Below are 22,210 nucleotides of genomic sequence, written 5' to 3'. Positions count from 1 at the left end.
CTCAGGGCTACCCCTTCTCCGCAGTCCCAGAAAGTCTCTGGTAATCGGCTGTGTCCTGTGTGTAGGTGCTTCTGAAAATAAGTTGGGGACACTGGCTGCCTTGCAAATTAAAACTACACTACCTGCATAGGGTTGGGACGTGATACAGCAACGTCCAACTTTGCCGTTCGGGGAATGAGAAGTGAATACGAGCTACTTTCTCCCCTCACCCCCCCTCCGTCCTTCCCCCACCCCAAACCACCGCGAACCCCGGGGCAGTCACGCCTGCCCAGCAAGACTCGGCCGCTGTCAAGTGCGGGTTGGCAGCCCGGGAACGCGGCGCGAGTTCGGGGTCCGGTGCTGCAGGGCCGCCCGCCCACGCCCGGCAGGCGCGCGGAGCCGGAGCGCGCACGGAGCCGCACGCGCGCGGGGCCGAAGAGCGCTCCCTCCGGGATCGCGGCTGCGCAGTCGGGCGGGAGCCGGGAAAAGGGGGAGGAGGGTGGAGGAGCCGGAGTAAGGGGAGGGGGAGGAGCGGCGAAGGCGGAAGCCATGTTGGAATTGCACCCCGAGCGAGGGGCTGCGAGTGTTCTCCTCTCCTTGTGGGTGTGACCCGGGTTCGGCGCGGCGGCGGGCTGCGGGGGCGGGGACGGTTAGCCCCGGCGGCAGCGGCGGCGTGAGAGGAGCGGCGGCGGCCGCAGCGTGGAGCCGGGCGATTGTGACCGCCGGGGGAGCAGGGGGCCGGCCGCGGCTCCCACTCTCCGTGTGGCCCCCTGAGCGCCCCCCCTCCCTGCCCGGGAGGGAGGCGGGGGGCACCCGGGGCCCGCCATGAACCCCGGCTTCGATCTGTCCCGCCGGAATCCGCAGGAGGACTTCGAGCTGATTCAGCGCATCGGCAGCGGCACCTACGGCGACGTCTACAAGGTAAGGGCGAGGGGCCGCGCGCCGGCGAGGCCGCGGGGTCGGGACCCGCCGCGGGGAGGGCGGGGGGCGCCGCCGCCGTCTGGGCGCCCGCGTCTGCGCTTCCCCTCTGCTGGAGACGCGGGCGCCCGGGAGCTGGGGGGTGGGGGGTGGGGAGGAGCGGGCGCCCGACGCTTCGCTGCCTGGGAACGAACAAAGGGCCAAACGGGTAACCCCGAGACCTCGGAGCCCTTACCTGATTGCTCTGCTTGGACGCGCGGTGCTCGGGAAGGGCTGGACGCGAGCCGGCCTCTCTGCTCAGCACAGCGCGGAGAGGGTCTGGCCGTTTGTTGCATTGGCGGGGTCAGTGCGACGAACCAGACCGCGGGGGTTTGGCGTATGTCAGACCTGTGTTCGTCAGACGGACCTGGGACGGTCCGCTGTAGGTCTGGCACTGCAGACCACCGGACGGGGCGGCAGTTACTACTCGGGGCAGCCTCCACCCACAGCCCCCCAACCTTTCACCTCTTAGCAACCGCGTACCATCTTCTTTTGATTTTCCGAGTATTGACTTTCGTTTGTAAAAGATACCTCTTTAGTATGATCCCCCCCGGTTTGGAGGAAAGAACAACTTTGTTTCTTCCTAATCTAATTGGACTATGATGCATCATTAAACTTGCTTTTGTCGATGACACATAAAATTCAGCCCCCCCCCCCCCCTTTTTTAAGTGAATTGAATACTCAGGAAAGTATTTGACTAGGTTAGAATTCAAAGTCCATTAGTAGTGCAGCATTCCTGTTGTAGACGGACCCCTTCTAAATGTGGGAAATAAATCACTGTTCCCTGGCCAGTTCAACTCTTGGCCTCGCAGAGACTGCCAAGAAGCGAATAGTGCCAAATGTGGCGGCATCTTGATTTAGTTGTGTATCTTCTTATTGGTGACTGAAGTGGAACTCGTCCTGTTTCACATAACATCTGAGGATGCACAGAGAAAATTTTACTTTGGAAAGTTTAGTTCTAACTGAACTTTCTGCCCATGTTTAAGCGATAGGGTTTTTGCTTTTACTTCAGCGCAAGATGTATGGTGACTCACAGTGCAGCCAGGATTCTGCATTAGTCTTGTTTTGTGGATGATTTTGCTGCCTGTCATCATTTGTCTCATCAGTTTGCTTATAAGATAACACAGGTGTTTTGTGTACACCTATTAGGTATAAGGTACTGGACATCGAAGTACTTGGGTTGTAGCAGGCAGGAAAAGGTAGACATATTCCTAAGTCTTACCTGGAATTTATATTGGGGCGGGGAGAAGAACACTAAACCACCACTTAGATTATTTTATTGCAGTTTATTTTGTGCTGCCCAGGAGAAAAGAGGATTAAGATTAGGGTTATGAGAGCATGTAACAGGAGGAGCTGATCTCCTTTTGGGAGTCAGAGGCAATGGGGAGAGAAGATTATGCCAGATAGAGGGAGCATAATCTGTGAAGGCTGTGAGGCCCCAAGGAACAGGGGTAAGGATTTGAAAGGCCTCAGTGGCTTGAGCAGCCAGAGAAAGAGAATGGCCTTAGATCATACAGGCCCCTTAGGTCTTTAAGGCAGACAGTTTTTTCTTTAGGACAGGACAATGGGGAGCCATTGTAGGGTTTTATGTAGAGGAGTAAAATTGAATTTAAAAGATCTACCTGTACTGTGGTGTAGATTGGAGGAGAAGGAATAGTTAGGCAGCATCCACTGCAGTAGTCCAGATAAGAATAACGACTGCTGTGTTTTGGAATTGGTGGTGATTATGAAAGTTGAAGTGAATGGATCCAAATAGATCAGAAGTGTTAGGGGAGTCTAGTTATATTCAGTTGAAAAGTTAACTAAAACTTTACTAGTGGCTAAGTCTTAGGTGGCAGTGTGTACAGTAAGTTCTTTTCGAGTTCTTTACAAAAATAATTGGTTGTGTATGTACTATATTTAGAAAAAAACAGCTGGTAGTTAAGCCACATGATTAAAAAGTAAAAAAAATTAGGGCCTGTAATTTCCTAAGGACATCTAAGTGCAATACAGGTATAAGTTGATTACTCTTGTCATCCGTTTAAGGTAATGATAATGAGAACAAACATATATGGAGTGCTTATTTGCTAGGCACTGCTCTTAAGATTTTTTCATGTATTAATTTACTTACTCCTTATAGCAATCCTGTGAAATAGGTGCTGTTATTAACTCCATTTTGCATTTGAGGAAATTGAGGCACAAGGGAGTTGTAACTTGCCCAAGTTCATAAGCGGCAAAGCCACAGTTTGAATCTTACACTTTAGAGACTGCATTTTTATTTTATTTTATTTTATTTTACTTTGAGAGAGACCACGAGCAGGGGGAGGTGGAGAAGGAGAGGGACGAGTAGACTCCCCGCTGAGTGGGAAGCCCCACATGGACTTGACCCCAGGACTCTGAGATCATGATCTGATGATGAAGTCAGACGCTTAACTGACTGAGCCCCCCAGGAGCCCGGAGACTGCATTCTTAACAGTAGCACTACTGACTCTGTAAAGATAGGATATGGGCATATAACATAAATTTCTCCAGTGGAGAAATTAAGGCACATCTTTAGTTCAGTATGTGAGTTGTAGCCATACTCTATATTAGAGTGGATCTTTAAGTAGTAATTGGAATACCTAATTCCTGCTGTGCAGCCAGGCCTCATTGTTTTTGTAGAGTCTGCCAAGTGGACATCAGATAATAGACGCTTGATCCGCACCTGCCAGACTCTGCCCATACCAGGGGCCCAAAGCAGAGAAACTCCATGTGGTTTTGGCATTATACCCCCTGCTTGCTAAATAACTAACCCAAAGCTTAAGCTGTTTGTATTTTTGTCTGTAATCATGTCCACGTGTAAAGATAATGGATTTTTTTCATATTTGTTTTACTGTTTTAGATTTTTCTTATTTATACAAATTGTGTTGATTAGAGAGGAGTGCATTAGAGGGTTTGTTTTCAAAGCCAGTTTGTATAATTTGCTCTTTAATTTGTGTTTAGGTGCTAAAAATGGAATGATCAGATTAAGTAAATAAGTTAGAGACCTAATTATTTATAGTCACTCTTAGAAGGTGGGTGTTTCAAGGGATTTTTATTTTAAAAACTGTATCCTACCCAGTGTAGTAATATGCTTATCCAAGGTGTCTGGCTTAGTTAAAAAGCACTGAAGTAGAATATGGAAGATCTGGAATTTATTAGCTCTGTGGCCTCGTAAAATCATTTAGCCTCTCAGCTGTTTGGTTGTGAAGGTGTTGTTATCATCATATGCCCTTCTGTTTATGGTGTTAGATAAATGATTTGAGTTTTAATCACCCAGTAAGTTTTCATGTTTTCAAGGCCAAAAAATACAAGTATATATTTTCTCTGCAGTATCTTAAGGTACATGGAAAATATAGTTTTAAAAAAGTCATACTTTTATTTTTTTATTTTTTATTTTTTTTAAAGATTTTATTTATTTATTTGACAGACAGAGATCACAAGTAGGCAGAGAAGCAGGCAGAGAGAGAGGAGGAAGCAGGCTCCCTGATGAGCAGAGAGCCCAATACGGGGCTTGATCCCAGGACCCTGGGATCATGACCTGAGCCGAAAGCAGAGGCTTTAACCCACTGAGCCACCCAGGTGCCCCAAAAGTCATACTTTTAAATGTCTTGTAACTGTATGGCTTTCATCTGTGAGATGAAGTGTTTGTAGCCAGGGTTACCTAGGGACCTAGGAAAAGACTAGAGAGCTCAGTGGTTGGGCCCCAGGAGGCCTGTGAAGCCCTCTGAAATTAATAGGTTTAGTATTGTTTGTGTGTGTGTTTTTCTGTAGAGATAGCTTTATAGCGTTCATTACATTTACCAAAAAGAAAAGAATGAATCATCTCTAGGTTTGTCATTTCAAAGAGTTCTCTTGGAGAAATTTGGTGGTTCTATACAAGATTACATGATCAATATCTATTAGCATTAATAGGATTTTCACACTCATTTTTCAGTTGGATTTGCCTTATTCCTACCCCAGGTCTTGATGTTTTTCTAGACCTATTGCTGGAGATAAGCTGAAGATACTAAAGCTGGAGATGGGGTAAGGCAAGGGTATTTGAAAGACCAGTTCTTACTACTATGTTTCTAAGGAAGCATCTTGTCTAGTCTCACGACTTAAGCTTGATTCCTGTGAATGACCCCCATGCCTCCAGCTTGTGCTTCTTCCTCAGCTCCTGAGCCCATTGCCTCTACCTGACCTCTTCGCAGACTACATCTGCCTCCAAATGGGCCTTTCCTTGTATCCCACTTTTGTCAAAAGCTCCAGTTTTGGATAGCTTGCTAAGATTTGGGACCTTGGAATCATTTTTTATTCTGGACAAGACCTGGTAGGCATTTCAAAATTGCTATGAGTATACTGAAGATGGAGAAGTCATATGGTAAAGAAACCTGTTTAATGTTGCTTAATCCAGCAAACTCCAAACTTACTTGACTGTGGGATTCTTTTTCTTCGTGATACATACTGCTTGTCCTTAGAATTAGTGTCTTGTAGAGAACATGCTTTGGAAATGTTGATACTGATTTTATCTGTATGTGTTTGGAAGCCATTCCCCACGAAGCAGAGGCTGCAATGTTGCTAAGCTCCAAAGCCATTCATATGGTAGTCTATGTAAACAAACTCTTTGAAGGCCGACAGGAGAAAAATGGAAGATTGGGCAGTGAAATGAGGAAATGAATTTGTTCAAGCATTTAGTGAATTGTGTTGGCTTATTTGTAGTTCTGTATATTTCAAGGTGTTCTGATTAGTATCATCAAAGACTAATTCTTTCATTGTAGTCAGTGTTTATAAAACAGGAAAACTCCGTTCTGAAACCTAATTTCTGTTGAGGAACATGAATATCTTAAGCATTTAGAAAAGAATGGCTGAAGGTAAAGCATGCTTGTCTGGGATTATGCTTATCTTTTTGCTTTCAAGGAAGACAAAGTCTAGAGGGACCTGAGGAAAGGGTCCTAAACTTCAGAAAGCTTGTTTGAGTATTTAAGGTAAATTAAGGTAGAATTTTCCAGCCTCAGTATTTATTTGGGATGGAAAGTGACAGTGGAACAGATTGTGGGGTCATTTCTCCTGAGAGCTTTAAAAAAAAAACCCCAGAAGAACAGATTATCTGACTTTAACATGGATCTGATCCCCTAAAGGAAGTGCTCACCTCCAGGATTTGGTGTGTATATGTATTTACTTGTGAAAGAACATCTAATAGGTTATTTTGCATGGAGAGTGAATAGTTGCTGGTTCTCTCTTAAGAGTACATTGAACAACCATCCTACACTGAATAGCTATAATATAGAAGGAAATGTGTTAAAGACTGAGAGGAAGAGAAAAATGACAAGACTTGGCGCTTGGTATTTATAAGGACATAAAATGTGTACCTACTTTAAGCTATCATATTTTGAGATCAAAACCTTGCTGATTTCTTCTTTTGTAGCATGTTAACACTCTTACTGGCTGAAAGATTGTCTAGACACTCCATAATCTGGATAACCGACCTCTACATAGTTGAGCAGAGTGGTTTAAGAGCTGGGCTCTGGAGTCAGACTGCTTGGTTTCACCACCATTAGCTTACTTTACTTACTTTATTACTTCACCACCATTAGATTACTTTAATCCTTTTCCTTTGTGCCTCAGTTTTTTCAACTGTAAAGAAGAAATGCTTAGAATAGTGTTTAGGACTGTGCCTGACACGCAATACTCTGTAATTATTAATTGCTGTGGTATCACTTATTATTATATATTTCTCCTGCTACTGTTCTTGCTTCTCATGCTCCTGCCTCAGGGTTTTTGTATTTGGTGTTCTGGGCCTGAATTCTGCCCTCCTCCAATAGCTGTATGGTTTACTTCTTCATTTCCCTTGGGTCTCAGCTCAGGTGTCACCTTTAAATGTGTTTGTTCCTTATCACCCTGTAGGAAACCGAACCCTACTCTCATTTTCTGTCTTTAGCAGGGATGAATCCAGATTTTGTAGGGCTTGAAGTTTGTGTAATTTGGGGGGCTCTCATTAAGTAAACAAATGAGAATAAAAAGTTTGGTTATGAAAGTGAATATTTACTTAGAGTGAAAAAAGATGTTCCAACAAGATGCTGTAACCTTAGAGTCAGGTCCTTTTTGTCTGAGGTTTCTTTAGGCATTTACTCAGAAATGCTCTCATAAAATGCTCCCAGTTAGCATCCTGGCTGCTACTGGTCACCTTCTATGGCATTCTGCATGTCCCAGTAATTCTCAGCACTCTCAGAGGCTCACGTGAGTGAGAGAGGCCGAACTTGGAGATCTGTTAGCTTTATAGACAGTTTACCTCTGCTCTTCACCTAAATTTCATTTTTATTATGACATCTGTCACCTTCTACTTAGTTGTGTATTACCTTTTTCTTCCCACTAGAATGTAAATCCAGGAAGCTGGTGGTTTTGTTTTGTTCACTGCTGTGTCGTAGACCCTGGAAGAGTACCTGGCACATACTAGACTCTCAGTACATATTTGTGGAATGAATGAATGAACTGACTTGAAGGGGGACAAACCATATGCAACATGAGTTTAGAGAAGGGAGATCATTGTTTCTGGTTGGGAGAAATCATAGCAGGTTTTGCAGAAAAGATGGTATTGGGCTTAACTAGAGTTCTGCCAGTGGTGGGTACAGAACGATTTAAGCACTGTGGATTATTATTAGGCCTAAACTAAATCAGCAGGCTTAATGTAGCTTTTGCATATTAAGTGATGTCATTCCTATTTTGTGCATATGAAGATAACTATGTCACTTTAAAGACCTTAAGTGACTAGTGAATATTTGTAGCTGTTACATATTTGTTTTATTTTGGTTTTTTGTTTGTTGGTTGGTTTTTTGTTTTTAATAGAATTGAGCTTTTAGGAAAGATTTTGTTCAGTACCAAAAGACCCTATATTCAAGAGATGAGAACATGTTTGTTTTTTAGCCTTCTTTGTTCTGGAAGATGCCACGTTTCCGAGTTCCGGGCTGCCTTGACCTGAGATTATAGGTTTGGATTCCTAGTGTGACAATGTATTTTTTACTTTTGTCCTTAAACTTTGTGGAAGAATTTTAGATTTGACTATGAATTTTAGTTATGTTCAAATAAGATATTTATTTTGTTTGATTACAGTCTTCTTAGAAGTTTGAGGTGGTCATCCATCCTCTCCTAGCGAAAGAATCTTCCTACATTGCCTGGAGACTAAGTACAGTCTTGTAAGCCAAACATTCAAGGCCCTGTTCTTTTTGCCCCCTGGCCTCTAAGAGTAAGTTAAGTTTAGGTGGCTGGGTGGGGTCAGGGAGAGAGGGAAAGTAGGCAGAGAAGGGAATGACGATGTTGGTATTCCCAGGTGTCTGTAACTACAGAGGTGGATAAAGTCTTGGAGATTAACACAGAAGGCTTGTGTTGGGGCGCATGGAGAAGTAAGATGTACTAGATAAGATAGGGCCACTTTATAAACTTGGAAACTAGATAAAGTCATTTAGATATGACGTGGTAGGATGTTGAGAGCTTTTTTTTTTTTTAAAGATTTTATTTATTTATTTGACAGAGAGAGACCAAGCAGGCAGAGAGAGAGAGAGGAGGAAGCAGGCTCCCTGCCAAGCAGAGAGCCCGCCGCGGGACTCGATCCCAGGACCCTGAGATCATGACCCGAGCCAAAGGCAGAGGCTTAACCCACTGAGCCACCCAGGCACCCTGGATGTTGAGAGCTTTAAAGGTTTCTGTAGAAGGAGTAATGTTCGAAGGGCTCAGGATCATTCTGACAATCATGATGAGAATGGATCAGAGAGGAAAGATGGAAATATCTGCTAAATCGAATCTGCTATTCTCAAACTTTTTGGTCTACGGTTGTACTACCCTGAACGCAGCCGATCTCAAACTTTTTGGTTTCAGAGCCCCTTTATACCATTGAGAACACCAAGATTATGTATGCTAGTTATATCTGTTGCTATTGACTCTATTAGCACTTACACCTGAGAAGTTTAGTACTTGGTTAACTAGAAGACAGATTCTCAATTCTTTTTTTTTTTTTTAAAGATTTTATTTATTTATTTGAGAGAGAATGAGTGAGAGAGAGCATGAGAGAGGAGAAGGTCAGAGGGAGAAGCAGACTCCCCAAATTGCTGGGAGCCCGATGCGGGACTCAATCCTGGAAGTCCGGGATCATGACTTGAGCCGAAGGCAGTCGCCCAACCGAGCCACCCAGGCGCCCCCCCCCCCTTTTTTTTAAAGATTTTATTTATTTGTTGGGGAAAGAGAGAGAGGGTGCATGCTTGCAGGTATACGCACAAGCAGGGGGAGCAGCAGGCAGAGGGAGAAGCAGGGTCCCTGCTGGCAAGGAGCCCAATGTAGGACTCGATCCCAGGACCCTGGGATCATGACCCGAGCTGAAGGTAGATGCTTTAACTGACTGAGCCACCCAGGTGCCCCATCATTAGTTCATTTTCCATAAAATGTCAGATATCTAAGCATGAATAACCAATTCATCAGTTCTTTCAAATAAAAATGGTCTTGTATGGGAAAAGTGGCTAGTTCAGTTTGCAACTGAAAATCACACATGCTGTTCTTTGAGCCCACCATTGTACTTTGGTATGCAGTGGAAGTGTTTTATGTATTTTCATCAAATAGAATAACAAATGTCTTGTATTAAGGGTTAGGAGTTAATAAGATTAATAATGTTTGTGCTTCAATAAGGACATTCTTCAGTTTCTTCAGTGAAACTGGCTCCCCCCCCCCCCCCCTTTTGAGTGCATGGCAGTGAAGAATACAGTGATTGGTTGTGCATTTTGGGGCCACTGCTTTGATTGATGCCAAGGCACCAGTAGTTTTATCACCATTGTTTTTGCTCTATTGTGCAAGTATCAATACGGTAAAATGGGGCAAATAACATTTTCATATTGTCATGAAAATCATTTTGACCTTTCAGACCTTCAGGAAAGTATCCTAAGGGCTCTCAGGGATTCACAGAATTGTGCTAGCTTATATGCAGTAAGCAAAGGGTGCGGCAAGTGATGATGGAGTAAACAAAGTGAAAAGCAGTAGAGAATGGAAAGGAAGGGATTGATGAGAATCATCCTGGAGAAACATATGATGGGGCTTTGTGAAGAAATATGATGGAAAAGTTGATTTGAAGAGAACTTCAAAATTTTAAGCCCAACAAAGGAGCACTTAAAATAATTTGTTCAAATAAATTAGTAGTGGGAGAATGATGTTAGTTACAAAGACAATATTAGAAAATAAAGAGGTATCTGTGAGATTTTGTTTCATTATTTTCTTGTGGTAATTTCTTTAAGGAAACACTAATGTAACTTTTCCTTTTTCTGTGGACTGTAACAATTCTTTAGCAGTGTCTTTGAGACTAATGGAAATTGATAAGGGTCAGTACCATTCTCTCAGCTCTTACTGATGGATTACCAGGAAGACCTGCAAAGATGTCTTCCTGTCAAACAGTGCTACAGATTTGGAGGGTAACTGATGTAGGAATTAGTGAGTGGAACACAATACAAGCTAGATATTTTTACTGTGGCATACATTTTTTTAAAACATTTATTTATTTTTTAGAGAGAGCACCGTGAGATGGAGAGGGGCAGAGGAAGAGAGTGTCTCAAGCAGACTCTGCAGTGAGTGCAGAGCCCAGCATGGCCTTGATCTCATCACCCCGAGATCATGACCTGAGCTGACACCAAGAGTTGAACACTAAACTGAATGCACCACCCAGGCACCCCTATCATGGCATACATTTTTTTTTTTTTTAAAGATTTTATTTATTTATTTGACAGACAGAGATCACAAGTAGGCAGAGAGGCAGGCAGAGAGAGAGGAAGGGAAGCAGTCTCCCTGCTGAGCAGAGAGCCTGATGCGGGGCTCAATCCCAGGACCCTGGGATCATGACTTGAGCCGAAGGCAGCGGCTTTAACCCACTGAGCCATCCAGGCGCCCCCATGGCATACATTTTTAAGATTTTCTTGTTTTGTTCTTATTATGACATATGTATTATGTGTACATATAACTTTTTAAATAATAATTTAAGAAATAATGATTTAACTCTCAAGAGCTAAATAGTATTTTGATGTATTTTCTTTTTATAGACAAATATTTTATAAAACTGTGTGCTGTTATATATTTCTAAAATAAAATTATAGTTTACTTACGGTGAAATGGATCTTGTTTCAGTTAGAAGAATTTTGACATACATAAAACTGTGTAACCCACATCCTTATTAAGGTAGAACATTTCCTTAACCTCAGAGAGTTCCCTCGTGCCCCTTACCAGTCAGTCTCACATCCCTCTTCCCCATAGCAATCACTGTTCTGATTTGTTACTGTAAAAGCTCTTTTAGAACTTCATGTAAATGAATTACGAAGGAATTGTCTTTGCACCTTTGAGGATACATACATGGGGATATTCTGGACTCTGTTTTGTTCTGTTGAGCTGTATGGCTGTACTTCTACCAATGCATCACTGTCTTGCTTACTATTGCTTAATGGGTAGTCTTAGATTCAGGTAGTGAGTCCTCCAGCTTTGTTCTATTTTTTCAAAATTGTTCCATTTATTTTAAGCCCTTTGTTTTTTCCATATGAATTTTAGAATCACTTTTCAAATTATATAAAAAAGTCTGCTGGGATTTTGTTTTAACTTTTTATTTTGAAGTAATTATAAACTCATAGGAAGTTGCGAAAAGAGTGCAAAGAGGTCTCGTATATACCGAACATCCAATAGTGACATCTTTTTATATGACTATAGTGCATTATCAAAACCAGGAGCTTGATTGCCACAGTGCAATTAACTAGACCTTAGATTTCACCACTTTTTGCATCCTCTCATTTTCTTTTCTTGTCTTTGTGCATAATTTTGTGACATTTTATCACGTAGATAGCCTGCTGGGATTTTATTGGAATTATGTAGGATTTGCAGTCAGTTTCTGGAAATTTGAGATCGTAACAGCATTGAGTCTTCTGATGTGTGAATATGTTATTTCTCTCCATTTAGTTAGATCTTCTTTATTTTACCAATGTTTTGTTTTTCTTTTAACTTCTAAATTTTATCCCTAGCTTTTTCTTCTAATATTGTAGTAAAAGATAGCTATTATGTAATACTTCTTCAAGATGGTGCGGTAATCAGAATGTGGGGCACATATTCAGTTTTTATTAAAATCTTTGCTGTATTAGTGATGTCTGACTTCCTTTCACTTGACCTTGTATATTTTAGCTCTGAGCATGTGGACTCCTTTTAAAATTGGCAAAAGTGAAAAAAAAATAAAATGGGAAATGACTATTAAAATCTGTTCACTTTAGCTTTCTTGTCTAAAGAAAACAAAGTCTTTAAAAACCCAAGCTATTTTTATATATGAAATATGTGTTTTTGTGTGCATATTTTGCAGATTTCATGTTTTTTGAACTTATTGAAGAAAAATAACTTAAAGTTTGCTTCATCCTTAAGTGAATAATCAACACTGTGCCAGATTGTTTAGGAGATCCTAAAAAAATTCTTCCTGATTTTGAGGAGTTTATGTTCAGATTGAGGAAACAAAATATGCCTAAATGGAACATTTAAGGAACATTTCTAAGGCAGGATTTTAACTATTAAGCAATGACATAAATTCTGTAGAAATTCAGTTTAAGGCTAAGATGAGCTGGAATTAGCCTGGTAAAGACTTCCTGGAAGAGCGTTATCTTGACCTAGGACTTAACGAAATATTGGGTTTGCGTTTGTAGAGAACTGAGGGGAAAAACAATTCCAAAAAAGAGTAAATATGGGTAAAAATACTGCTGGGAGTGGGGGTGGTGCCTGGGTGGCTCTGCTGGTTGATTTCAGGTTGGGTCATAGTCTCAGGGTTGTAAGACTGAGATGTGTGTCAGGCTCCACATTCAGTGGGAGTCAATTAAGATTCTCCTTCCCCCTGTCCTTCCCCCTGCATGCACTCACACTCTGTCTCTCTCTCAAATAAACAAATAAATCTCAAAAAAAAAAAAAAATACTGCCGTGGGACCAAAGTGGGCAGAGGTTACACACAGTTATTCTGACAAAGTAAGGATCCATGTTAGGAAATGTGATAGATAATGTTTCAGATACCTAAGATACACACAAATGAATGCCAGCTGAAGAATATGAATTCATTTGATTTATAATATAAAAATTTTCCAAATTCATTAGGGCCAATCTTGTCTTTCTAACCTGCTTAAGTCACTATTTGGATGGTATTCAGTGCATTTTCTTATATTCCCCCCTCTTTTTCCTCTACTGAGTTGAAAGTTACACATTTTATTTTTACACTTTTGGTGGTTTCCTTAAAATTTCAACATGTGTAGTGAAGTTAATATTTCTGTTTTGGGGATGCCTGGGTAGCTCAGTTGGTTAAGTATGTGCCTTCAGCTCAGATCATGTTCCCAGAGTCCTGGGATTGAGCCCCATATTGGACTCCCTGCTTAGCAGGGAGTCTGCTTCTCCCTTTGCCTGCCTTTCCCCCTGCTTGTGTGCACACACGCTCACTATCTCTCTTTCTGACAAATAAATAAAATCTTTTAAAAAATAATAATGTAAAAAAATTCTGTTTTCTTTCTGGTAAGTACGTGGACTTTAGAATGCCTAATTCAGTTACCTCCTTCCTTTTTGTGTTGTTTCTTATTTTGGTTCTACTTTGTTTTATATCTCTATGATTAGTGTTTATTAACTATTTTATACAGACAGTTCTCTTTTACATTTACCCATATGTGTTTTTTATTTCATTGCTACCCATTGTGTCTTGGCATTGTATTCTTGCGTTCTGGGTTCAGTGTTCCTCCTGCTGAGCATTATTTGGAAGTGTTATTTTTTTCTCTCTCTTTTTTTTTTTTACCTTCTTTCTCTTTCAAGTAAGGGATGGTGTAAGGTGAACTCAGTCTTTTTTATTTCCTCTTGAAAGTATCATTTTTGTGTCTTTACTTTCAAATTATAATTTAGCGTGTTATAAAACTCTTTAAGTTGACAGTTACCTTCTCTCAGAACTTTGAAAATATTCTGTTGTCTTCTGGTTATCTGTTGCTGTTGCTAAGAGGTCTATTGTCATAATATACAATGATTAAAAAAAAAGTCTGTTATTGGGACGCCTGGGTGGCTCAGTTGGTTAAGCAGCTGCCTTCGGCTCAGGTCATGATCCCAGCGTCCTGGGATCGAGTCCCGCATCGGGCTCCTTGCTTGGCAGCGAGCCTGCTTCTCCCTCTGCCTCTGCCTGCCACTCTGTCTGCCTGTGCTCACTCTCGCTCCTCTCTCTCTGACAAATAAATAAATAAAATCTTTAAAAAAAAAAAAAAAAGTCTGTTATTAGTTGTTTCTTGTAGGTAATCTATTTTTTCTCTCTGATTGACTTTTTAAAAAGTATTCAACAAGAGAGAGGATATTTCTTCTATTTCATCATGTCCTGTAATGTCATGATTTTTCCAACTCTTAATCTGTGTCTTGTATTATGGTTCATAAATTTAATATCTTTGTGTCTGTGTATAATCTCTTGTTGCCTTTAAAAAATCCTTTTTTGGGGGGGAAATAATTGGAACTCATAGGAAAATTGTAAGAATAATTCAAAGAACTCTTTTACACCCTTATCCACATTCACCAGTGGTTAACACTTTGCCACATTTACTTTATCACATTTTCTCTGTATGTACATATTATTTTTCTAACCTGAACCATTTGGGAGTAGGTTGGAGACATCATGCTCCTTTACCCATAAATATTCAATGTATATTTCCTCAAAATAAATATAGTCACTTAAATAAAACCACATTACAGTTATCAAAATCAGAAAATTTTAATATTAAGACAATACTGTTATCTGATTTATAGATTTTATTCAGATTTCTACCAGTGGTCCTAATGATGTCCACAACAGCATTCTCTTTCTAGTCCAGAAACCAATCCAGGATCATACATCACTTTTAGTTTCCAAGACTTTTTAGTCTCTTTTCATCTGGAATAGTTTTTCAGCCTTTCTTTGTCTTTCTAGACACTGACACTTTATAGGAGTACACATCATTTATTTTGTTGAATGTCCTTCATTTTGGTATATCTGGTGTTTCTTTTGTTCAAATTCAGGTTGTGCGTTTTGGGCAGAAATGTATGTAAGTGATGTGTCTTCTCAGTATCAGGAGGCATGTGATGCTCACTTGTTCCATTATTAATACTAGTTTTGATCACTTGGTTAACGTGAATCTGCCAGGTTTCCTCAGTATAAAGTTATTATATTTTCCTTTTGTAGTTAATAAATAATTTGTGGGGAGATATTTTAAGACTGTATAGTATCTCCTTCCTCATCTAACTTGCACCATTAGTTTTAATGCCCATTGATGAGTCATACTTGAGTTATTACTGTTATGGTGTGAAATGTGCTTTTCTAATTCCATTAATTTTTTCTGCATTTATTAGTTGACAGTCAGTTGTGATGAAAAGCTTTTACTTTATTTTTGGACTTATAGATTTTTATTTTTTTTGTTAGGTTCTTATTCATCACTACCATTTATTTTGATGTTCAAGCTATTTCAGATTTGGTCATTTGGAGTCTTAGTTCAGGCTGCCAAAATAAAATATCATAGACTGGGTGGCTTAAGTAAGAAAATTAATTTTCTCATAGTTCTGGAGACTGGAAGTCTAAGACTGGGATGTGCCAGCACAGTTGATTTCTGGTGATAAATTCCTAATTTACAGACTGCCACCTTCTCACTAGAGTGACATGGCAGAGAATGACAGAAGCTCTCTGGGCACTAACCTTAGCGTGAGGGTCCCTATCCTCATGGCCTCATCTAAACCTAACCATATGCTGAAGCCCTGTGTCCAAACAACATCACTTTCATGGTTAGGACTTAGGCATACAATTTGGTGGGTATGGGATGGGGCTCACTTCAGTTTTTTTGTTTTGTTTTAGAGCCCAGTGTGGGGCCTGAACTCACAAGCTTGAGATCAAAACCTGAGCTGAGATCATGCGTTGGATGCTTAATCAACTGAGTCCCCCAGGTGCCCCTTTTGTTTTTTAAATTTTAATAGGTCTGTTTCTGGAAGCCCTGTTTTATTATTTTTCAAGTCTGTATTTTTTCTAAATGTGGTTTCTTGTTCTTAGAGTTTTGATTCTTTTTTTCTAATTTAGATTATTTTAACATACTTAACATTCTCTTTCAAATTACCATTCTGTCTTCTCAGATTTTGAGGATTTTTAATCTTGCTGTTTGTTGTTGTGTTTGCTGAGTCACTTATGGTAGATTCTTATTTTAATTCTGAATTCATCAGGTTTTTTTTTCTGTAAGAATTTTTTGTGGCTCAAATTGTGGGGGCATCTTTCCAAAACAGTTTTGCTTTTGCTTCTTCCAGGAACCTCATGAGTCTCTTTGGTCTGAGACTGATCTTTATGTTAATTTCTCTGTTTGCAGTTCCCCACACCTTATGGATAGTGCACATTTGAACCCCAAACCCAAGTGAGCAACTGGGCTCTTGGTTTTGAATTCTTAAGGGACTTTTTTCTTTCTTCCTATTCAAAGCCCAAGCAGAAACAGATTCTTGTTATCCTCCTCCTGTGCTTGTGAGTTGCTTTTTTGGTTTGTTTTTGTCTTTACTTTACTGAAGGCATAGTCCTTTCCAGGCCCTTAGTTTTATCTAGGGTTCTCTGTTCCAAAACATTGTTTTGAGTTGTACCAAGATCTGTTCACCTGTCCTCAAGTAATATTAAAACCTTAGACATTTAGTTTGCAGAGGCTAATTTCTCCTCTTCCCCATCCCTTCTATTTTTATCTTTGTGCTACTGTTGGTGGAAGCCTCAACCCTGCTTTTCCATTTCCCTTCATTTATGGTACCCAGGGTTTTACTTCTGTTTTTTTGTGGGCTCATCTGTTTTTAGGTTTACAGAAAAATTGAACGAGAAGTGCCGAGTTCCTGGGGTGCCTGGGTGCCTGGGTGCCCGGGTGGGTCAGTCAGTTAAGTATCCAGCTCTTGGTTTTGGCTCACGTCATGATTGGAGGGTTGTGAGATTGGGCCCTGCATTGGGCTCCACCCTGGGCATGGAGCCTGCTTGGTATTTTCTCTCCGTTTCCCCCTCCTCCTTCTCTAAAAAAAAAAAGTACAGAGTTCCTATATACTCCATTAATATCTTGCATTAGTGTAATACATTTGTTAAAATTAGCGAAACAGTATTGATCCACTGTTACTAACTAAAGTCCATTACATTAATGGACTTCAGTTAAGTTTACATTAGGGCTCGCTCTTGGTATTGTATATGCTGTGGGCTTGGACAAATGTTTTAGACATGTATCCATCATGGTATTTTATAGAGTATTTTCACTGCTTTGAAAATTATCTGAGTCAGCCTCTGCCTCTACCCCCACCCTCACCCCACCCCTGCAACCACTGATCTTTTTACTGTCTCTATAGTTTTGCCTTTCCCAGAATGGTGTATAATTAGGATCATAGGTATGTAGACTCTTATCTTTTTTTTTTTTTTTTAAGAATTTATTCATTTATTTGAGGGAGAGTGAGATAGAGTGATAGGGCCCCAAGATCTAGATAGAGATAATCTATCAAGAGATAGAGTAGGGCCCCAAGATCATGACCTGAGCCAAAGGCAGATGCTTAACCCCCAGAGTCACCCAGGGGCCCCACTATGTAGACTTTTCACGTGGCCTTCTTTCACCTAACAATATGCATTTAAGGTTCCTTCAAATCTTTTTGTAGCTTGATGCAGTTCATGTGTTTTTTTTTATTATGGAATAATATCCAGTGTATGATTGTACAATAGTTTACATATCCATTTACCTATTGATTGATATCTTAGTTGCTTCCAGATTTTAGCAGTTATGAATAAAGCTGCTGTAAACATCTGTGCGCAGGTTTTTGTGTGGATGTAAGTTTTCAACTCATTTGGGTAAATACCAAGGAGTGCAGTCGCTGGATCGTGTGGTAAGACTGTTTAGCTTTGTAAGAAACTGCCCAGCTGTCTTCCAGAGTGCCTGCACCATTTTGCATTCCCAGCATCTAGCAAATCCTGTTCCTGTTGTTCCACATCCTTGCTGGCATTTGATATTGTCAGTGTTGTTGGATTTTGGCCATTCAGATAGGTGTGTAGTGGTATCATTGTTGTTTTAATTTGCAGTTCCCTAGTGACCTGTGATGTTGAGAATCTTTTCATTTGTTTATTTTCCATCTGTATATCTTTTTAAATGAAGCGTCCCTTCAGATCTTTTGTCCTTTTATTTTTTTATTTAAAAAAAAAATATTTATTTATTTATTTATTTGACAGAGAGAGAGATCACAAGCAGGCAGAGAGGCAGTCAGAGAGAGAGGAGGAAGCAGGCTCCCTGCTGAGCAGAGAGCCCGATGCGGGGCTCGATCCCAGGACCCTGAGATCATGACCTGAGCCGAAGGCAGCGGCTTAACCCACTGAGCCACCCAGGCGCCCCTCTTTTGTCCTTTTAAAAATTGAATTGGTTGTCTTATTGTTGAGTTTCAAGAGTTCTTTGTATATTTTAGGGATGCCTGGGTGGCTCAGTCTATTAAGCACCTGCCTTCAGCTCCGGTCATGATCCCAGTGTCCTGGGATTAAGTCTTGCATCAGGCTTCTTGTTTAGGGGGGAGCCTGCTGCTGCTTCTGGCCGCTCCCCCTGCTTGTGCACACCCTTTCTCTCTTTGACAAGTAAATAAAATCTTTAAAAAAAATTTGTATAGGGGCCCCTGGGTGGCTCAGTGGGTTAAGCCGCTGCCTTCGGCTCAGGTCATGATCCCAGGTCCTGGGTTCGAGCCCCACATCGGGCTTTCTGCTCAGCAGGGAGCCTGCTTCCTCCTCTCTCTCTGCCTGCCTCTCTGCTTACTTGTGATTTCTCTCTGTCAAATGAATAAATAAAATCTTTAAAAAAAATTTGTATATTTTGGATATATATTCCTTATCAGCTATGTGATTTGCAAATATTTTCTTCCACTCTGTGGCTTGTCTTTTCATTCTCTTTGTAATGTCTGTAGCAGAGCAGAATTTTTTTTTAATTTAGCGAAGTCCAGCTTGTCAGGTTTTTTGTTGCTGTTGTTGATTATATCTTTGGTGTTATATCTAAAAACTCACTTCCAAATCCAAACCAAGGTCACCTAGATTTTCAGTTGTCTTCTAGAACTTTTATAGTTTTGCGTTTTATATGTAGGTCTTGGTCCATTTGGTTAATTTTGGGAGAAGTATAAGGTCTATATCTAGATTCTTTCTTTCTCTAGGTTGATCCTTCCTCTCTCCTTCCTTATGTGGCTGTCCCCACATGTGTCCAGGTGTCCAGTTGATTCAGTACCATTTGTTGAAAAGACCATCCTTTTTCCATTATTGCCCTTGCTCCTTTGTGAGAGATCACTTGACTGTATGAATCTGTTTCTGGGTTCTTGTATTAATTTGTTAGAGCTTCCTTTTTTTTTTCCCTTTTTTTTAAAAAGATTTATTTATTTATTTATTTGACATACAGAGACCACAAGTAGTCAGAGGGGCAGGCAGAGAGAGAGAGAGAGGGAGAAGCAAGCTCCCCACTGAGCAGAGAGCCTGATGCAGGGCTTGATTCCAGGACCCTGGGATCATGACCTGAGCCGAAGGCAGAGGCTTTAACCCACTGAGCCACCCAGGTGCCCCTTTTTAGAGCTTTCTAACAAAGAATCACTGACTGGCTGGCCTAACCAATGAAAGTTTATTTTCTCAAAGTTCTGGAGGCTAGCAGTTTGAGATTCAGGTGTCAGCAGGGTTAGTTCCTTATGAGGATTCTCTCCTTGGCTTATAAATGACTGTTTTTTCTTGGCCTTTTTCCATGGTCTTTCCTCTAACTGTTCATATTCAAACATAGGTAGTTTGAGATTAATAGAAAGTAGAGTCACATACATCAGAGGGCTAGGGGTGGTAAGTTCTGGGAGACTAGTGAGTCTAGTTAGGAGAATATATTTGCTGTCTCTAGAGTCATTTTCTTGAGAGGTTGGAATGGTTGGCAAAGAATCCTGATTACAGGTGATTCAGAAGCATGAAGTAGGCATTGTTGTTATTTCCAGTTTATAGATGTGGGTACTGAGGCACAAAAAGAAGTCAAGAATAGGCCCAAAGTCATCCATCTAGTAAGTGGTAAAACTGGGATTTGAATTCAGGTAGTCTTAACTCCAGAACCTATGCTTTGTAGTCACTGTTTGCTCTAGAGAAGTAATTAAGACCAAAATATGTCTTGAGAAACTGTCTCCAGGGTACAAATTAAATATGATAAAAATAAGGGAACCGCTGAAGATGTTTGAACCAAAGTGTGGATAAGGAGCTACTTCATGGCAGGGACCACTTAATCCCATGGTGGATAGGTGGGTGTGATGTAGTGTGGACATTTAATCTTCAGTTTGATATTTCAGATTATCTGGAATGTCTTGTACCCACCCAAGAGTGAATGGTAATGACATGACTTCACTTAACAACCAGGGAAGTTTTGGACATAGATGGTTTAGAAGTTGAGTGAAGAGAGATGTGGAGTTAGATTTTGGACGAGTTGATTGAGAAATAATATATTTAAGCAGAAAGGTGTTGTCCCATCCTCTACCCTTGAAGTGGTAGACTAGCTGATTTGAAGGGACTGGTAGGGACATATAGTTAAAGAGCACACTTGAAAACTGGAGCTATTCAGTGATGGGAGCATAGATAAGGGACAGCTTTTGTCCTTAATTTTCAAAGGAAGAAAACCTCTTTACTAACTTTCTTTTCACTTTTAATGTCCAAGGAATTAAAAATTTGTGGTTTCAAGCTTTCTTTTGAGGCATATTTAAGTGCATGAATGAAATATGATACAAAAGACCTGTAATGTAAGTATACATGTTTGTGGAAGTTACAGTCTTCAGGAAAAAGTTTGGTATTACAAGTTACTTTTATATTTTTTATATTTTTATATTTTTTAATTGAAACAGGTAAGAATAATGGAGTAAATACAGGTAAAGATTACCCACTGTTGTTATCAGAGTTTTCTTTCAACGTGTGTACATCCTTAAAATCCATTTTAAGTCCTTTAAAATCCATTTTGGATTCCTGTTGTCCTTACAGTGCCTCAGGAATAGACAGATGACTTATGATCCCTCACTATCCCTATGCAGTCCTCTCCCTCCATGTCAATCTTATGAGGTGACAAAGTTGACAGAAATAAGAAAGCATTGAAAGTGCTGAGTGATAAACTGGATAGACTGTGTCATTATTAAAACCTGTTCATTTTTCCCTTCTCTGTTGCATGCTCTATCATCCTTCCTCCCTTCAATAAAAACTTAAACCCCAAACCTTCAAAGAGCATGAAGTAGAGACTATAAAGCCTTGTGCAGAAACCTGCCACATACACAGTTATGTTAAGTTTTTGGAATATTATTCAGCTTGAACAGTAATGTCCTTGTCATTTTTATTTCAGTCATCGTGTTGACATTTTTCTTTTGGGGTCTCCTATTTCTGGTTAGTGGTATGATACTGATTCTCTAACACTACTGGAGCAAGAAGTTTTCATTTAGAATGTTGAGATTTTTTTTTTTTCCCTTCACTAAACTGTGGTTACATGAGGTTCCGCAAACTTTTTTTTCTTCAAAAACCAAAATTGAAGGTTTCTGTTAATTACTGGGCAGAGTTGCTATTTTTACGTTAGATTTTAAATTGTTTGTGTTGAGATTTCTTAGCTGTTTCTACATGTTATCATGCAATATTTGAACTAAAATTTAAAGAATATTTCTATAACAACTTTTATAGGAAGTGATCACATAAAACATGAAATTTAATTAGACTATGTTTTACAAGAGTTTAGACAAAGTATTTTAAAAATATAATTTAACTGATTTCGGTGGTTCTTAGAAAAGTCTGGAAACTAAGCTTATGGGATATAATTTTTTTTTAGCATCAGTGTTTGCAGGAATTATTTATTTACCAGATATGATCAGCTGTTTTGGGAGACAAATACCTTTTTATTTATCAGCCAAGATTTAAAGTCACCTTTTTAAACTCATAACATTAAAAAAACATTTAAATGGTTTAATTCTTTAGTTAAGATCATTTGTTTATTTTTTAAAGATATACTTATTTACCTGAGAGAGAGCACACACTCACACACTCACGCAGCAGGGAGGGGCAGAGGGAGAGGGAGAAGCAGACTCCCCATTGGACCCTGAGTTCATGGCCTGAGCCGAAGGCAGACACTTAACTGACTGAGCCACTCATTGCCCCTCTTTAGTTAAGACTTTTTAAAAATAAACTTTATTTTAGAATAATTTTAGATTTATAAAAAACAAATCACACAGATTCTAAAGAATTTCTGTGTGCTACTCACCCAGTTTTCCCCTTTTGTTAACCTCTTAC

At 40.2% G+C, this 22,210-nt stretch overlaps 1 protein-coding gene across 8 annotated transcripts in view; it reads left to right on the top strand.

The window, feature by feature from the left end:
• Positions 1-545: 545 nt before the first annotated feature.
• MAP4K3 (mitogen-activated protein kinase kinase kinase kinase 3) overlaps positions 546-22,210 on the top strand; it is a 194,685-nt gene continuing 173,020 nt past the window's right edge. For 2 of the 8 annotated variants that reach the window (XM_047743775.1, XM_047743773.1), the window contains exon 1: positions 550-900. In XM_047743775.1, coding sequence (XP_047599731.1) covers positions 805-900 — 96 coding nt within the window. In that variant the 5' untranslated portion in view covers positions 550-804. Of the gene's footprint in view, positions 901-22,210 lie in introns of all 8 variants that reach the window. The other 6 variants (XM_047743776.1, XM_047743777.1, XM_047743779.1 and 3 more) reach the window with 4 other exon arrangements.

The sequence above is a fragment of the Lutra lutra genome, chromosome 9, assembly GCF_902655055.1.
Source record: "Lutra lutra chromosome 9, mLutLut1.2, whole genome shotgun sequence".
In the NCBI taxonomy this organism is placed as follows: domain Eukaryota; kingdom Metazoa; phylum Chordata; class Mammalia; order Carnivora; family Mustelidae; genus Lutra; species Lutra lutra.
Note: the sequence above shows the minus strand (reverse complement) of the source record. Positions and strands in the feature narration are given on the sequence as shown.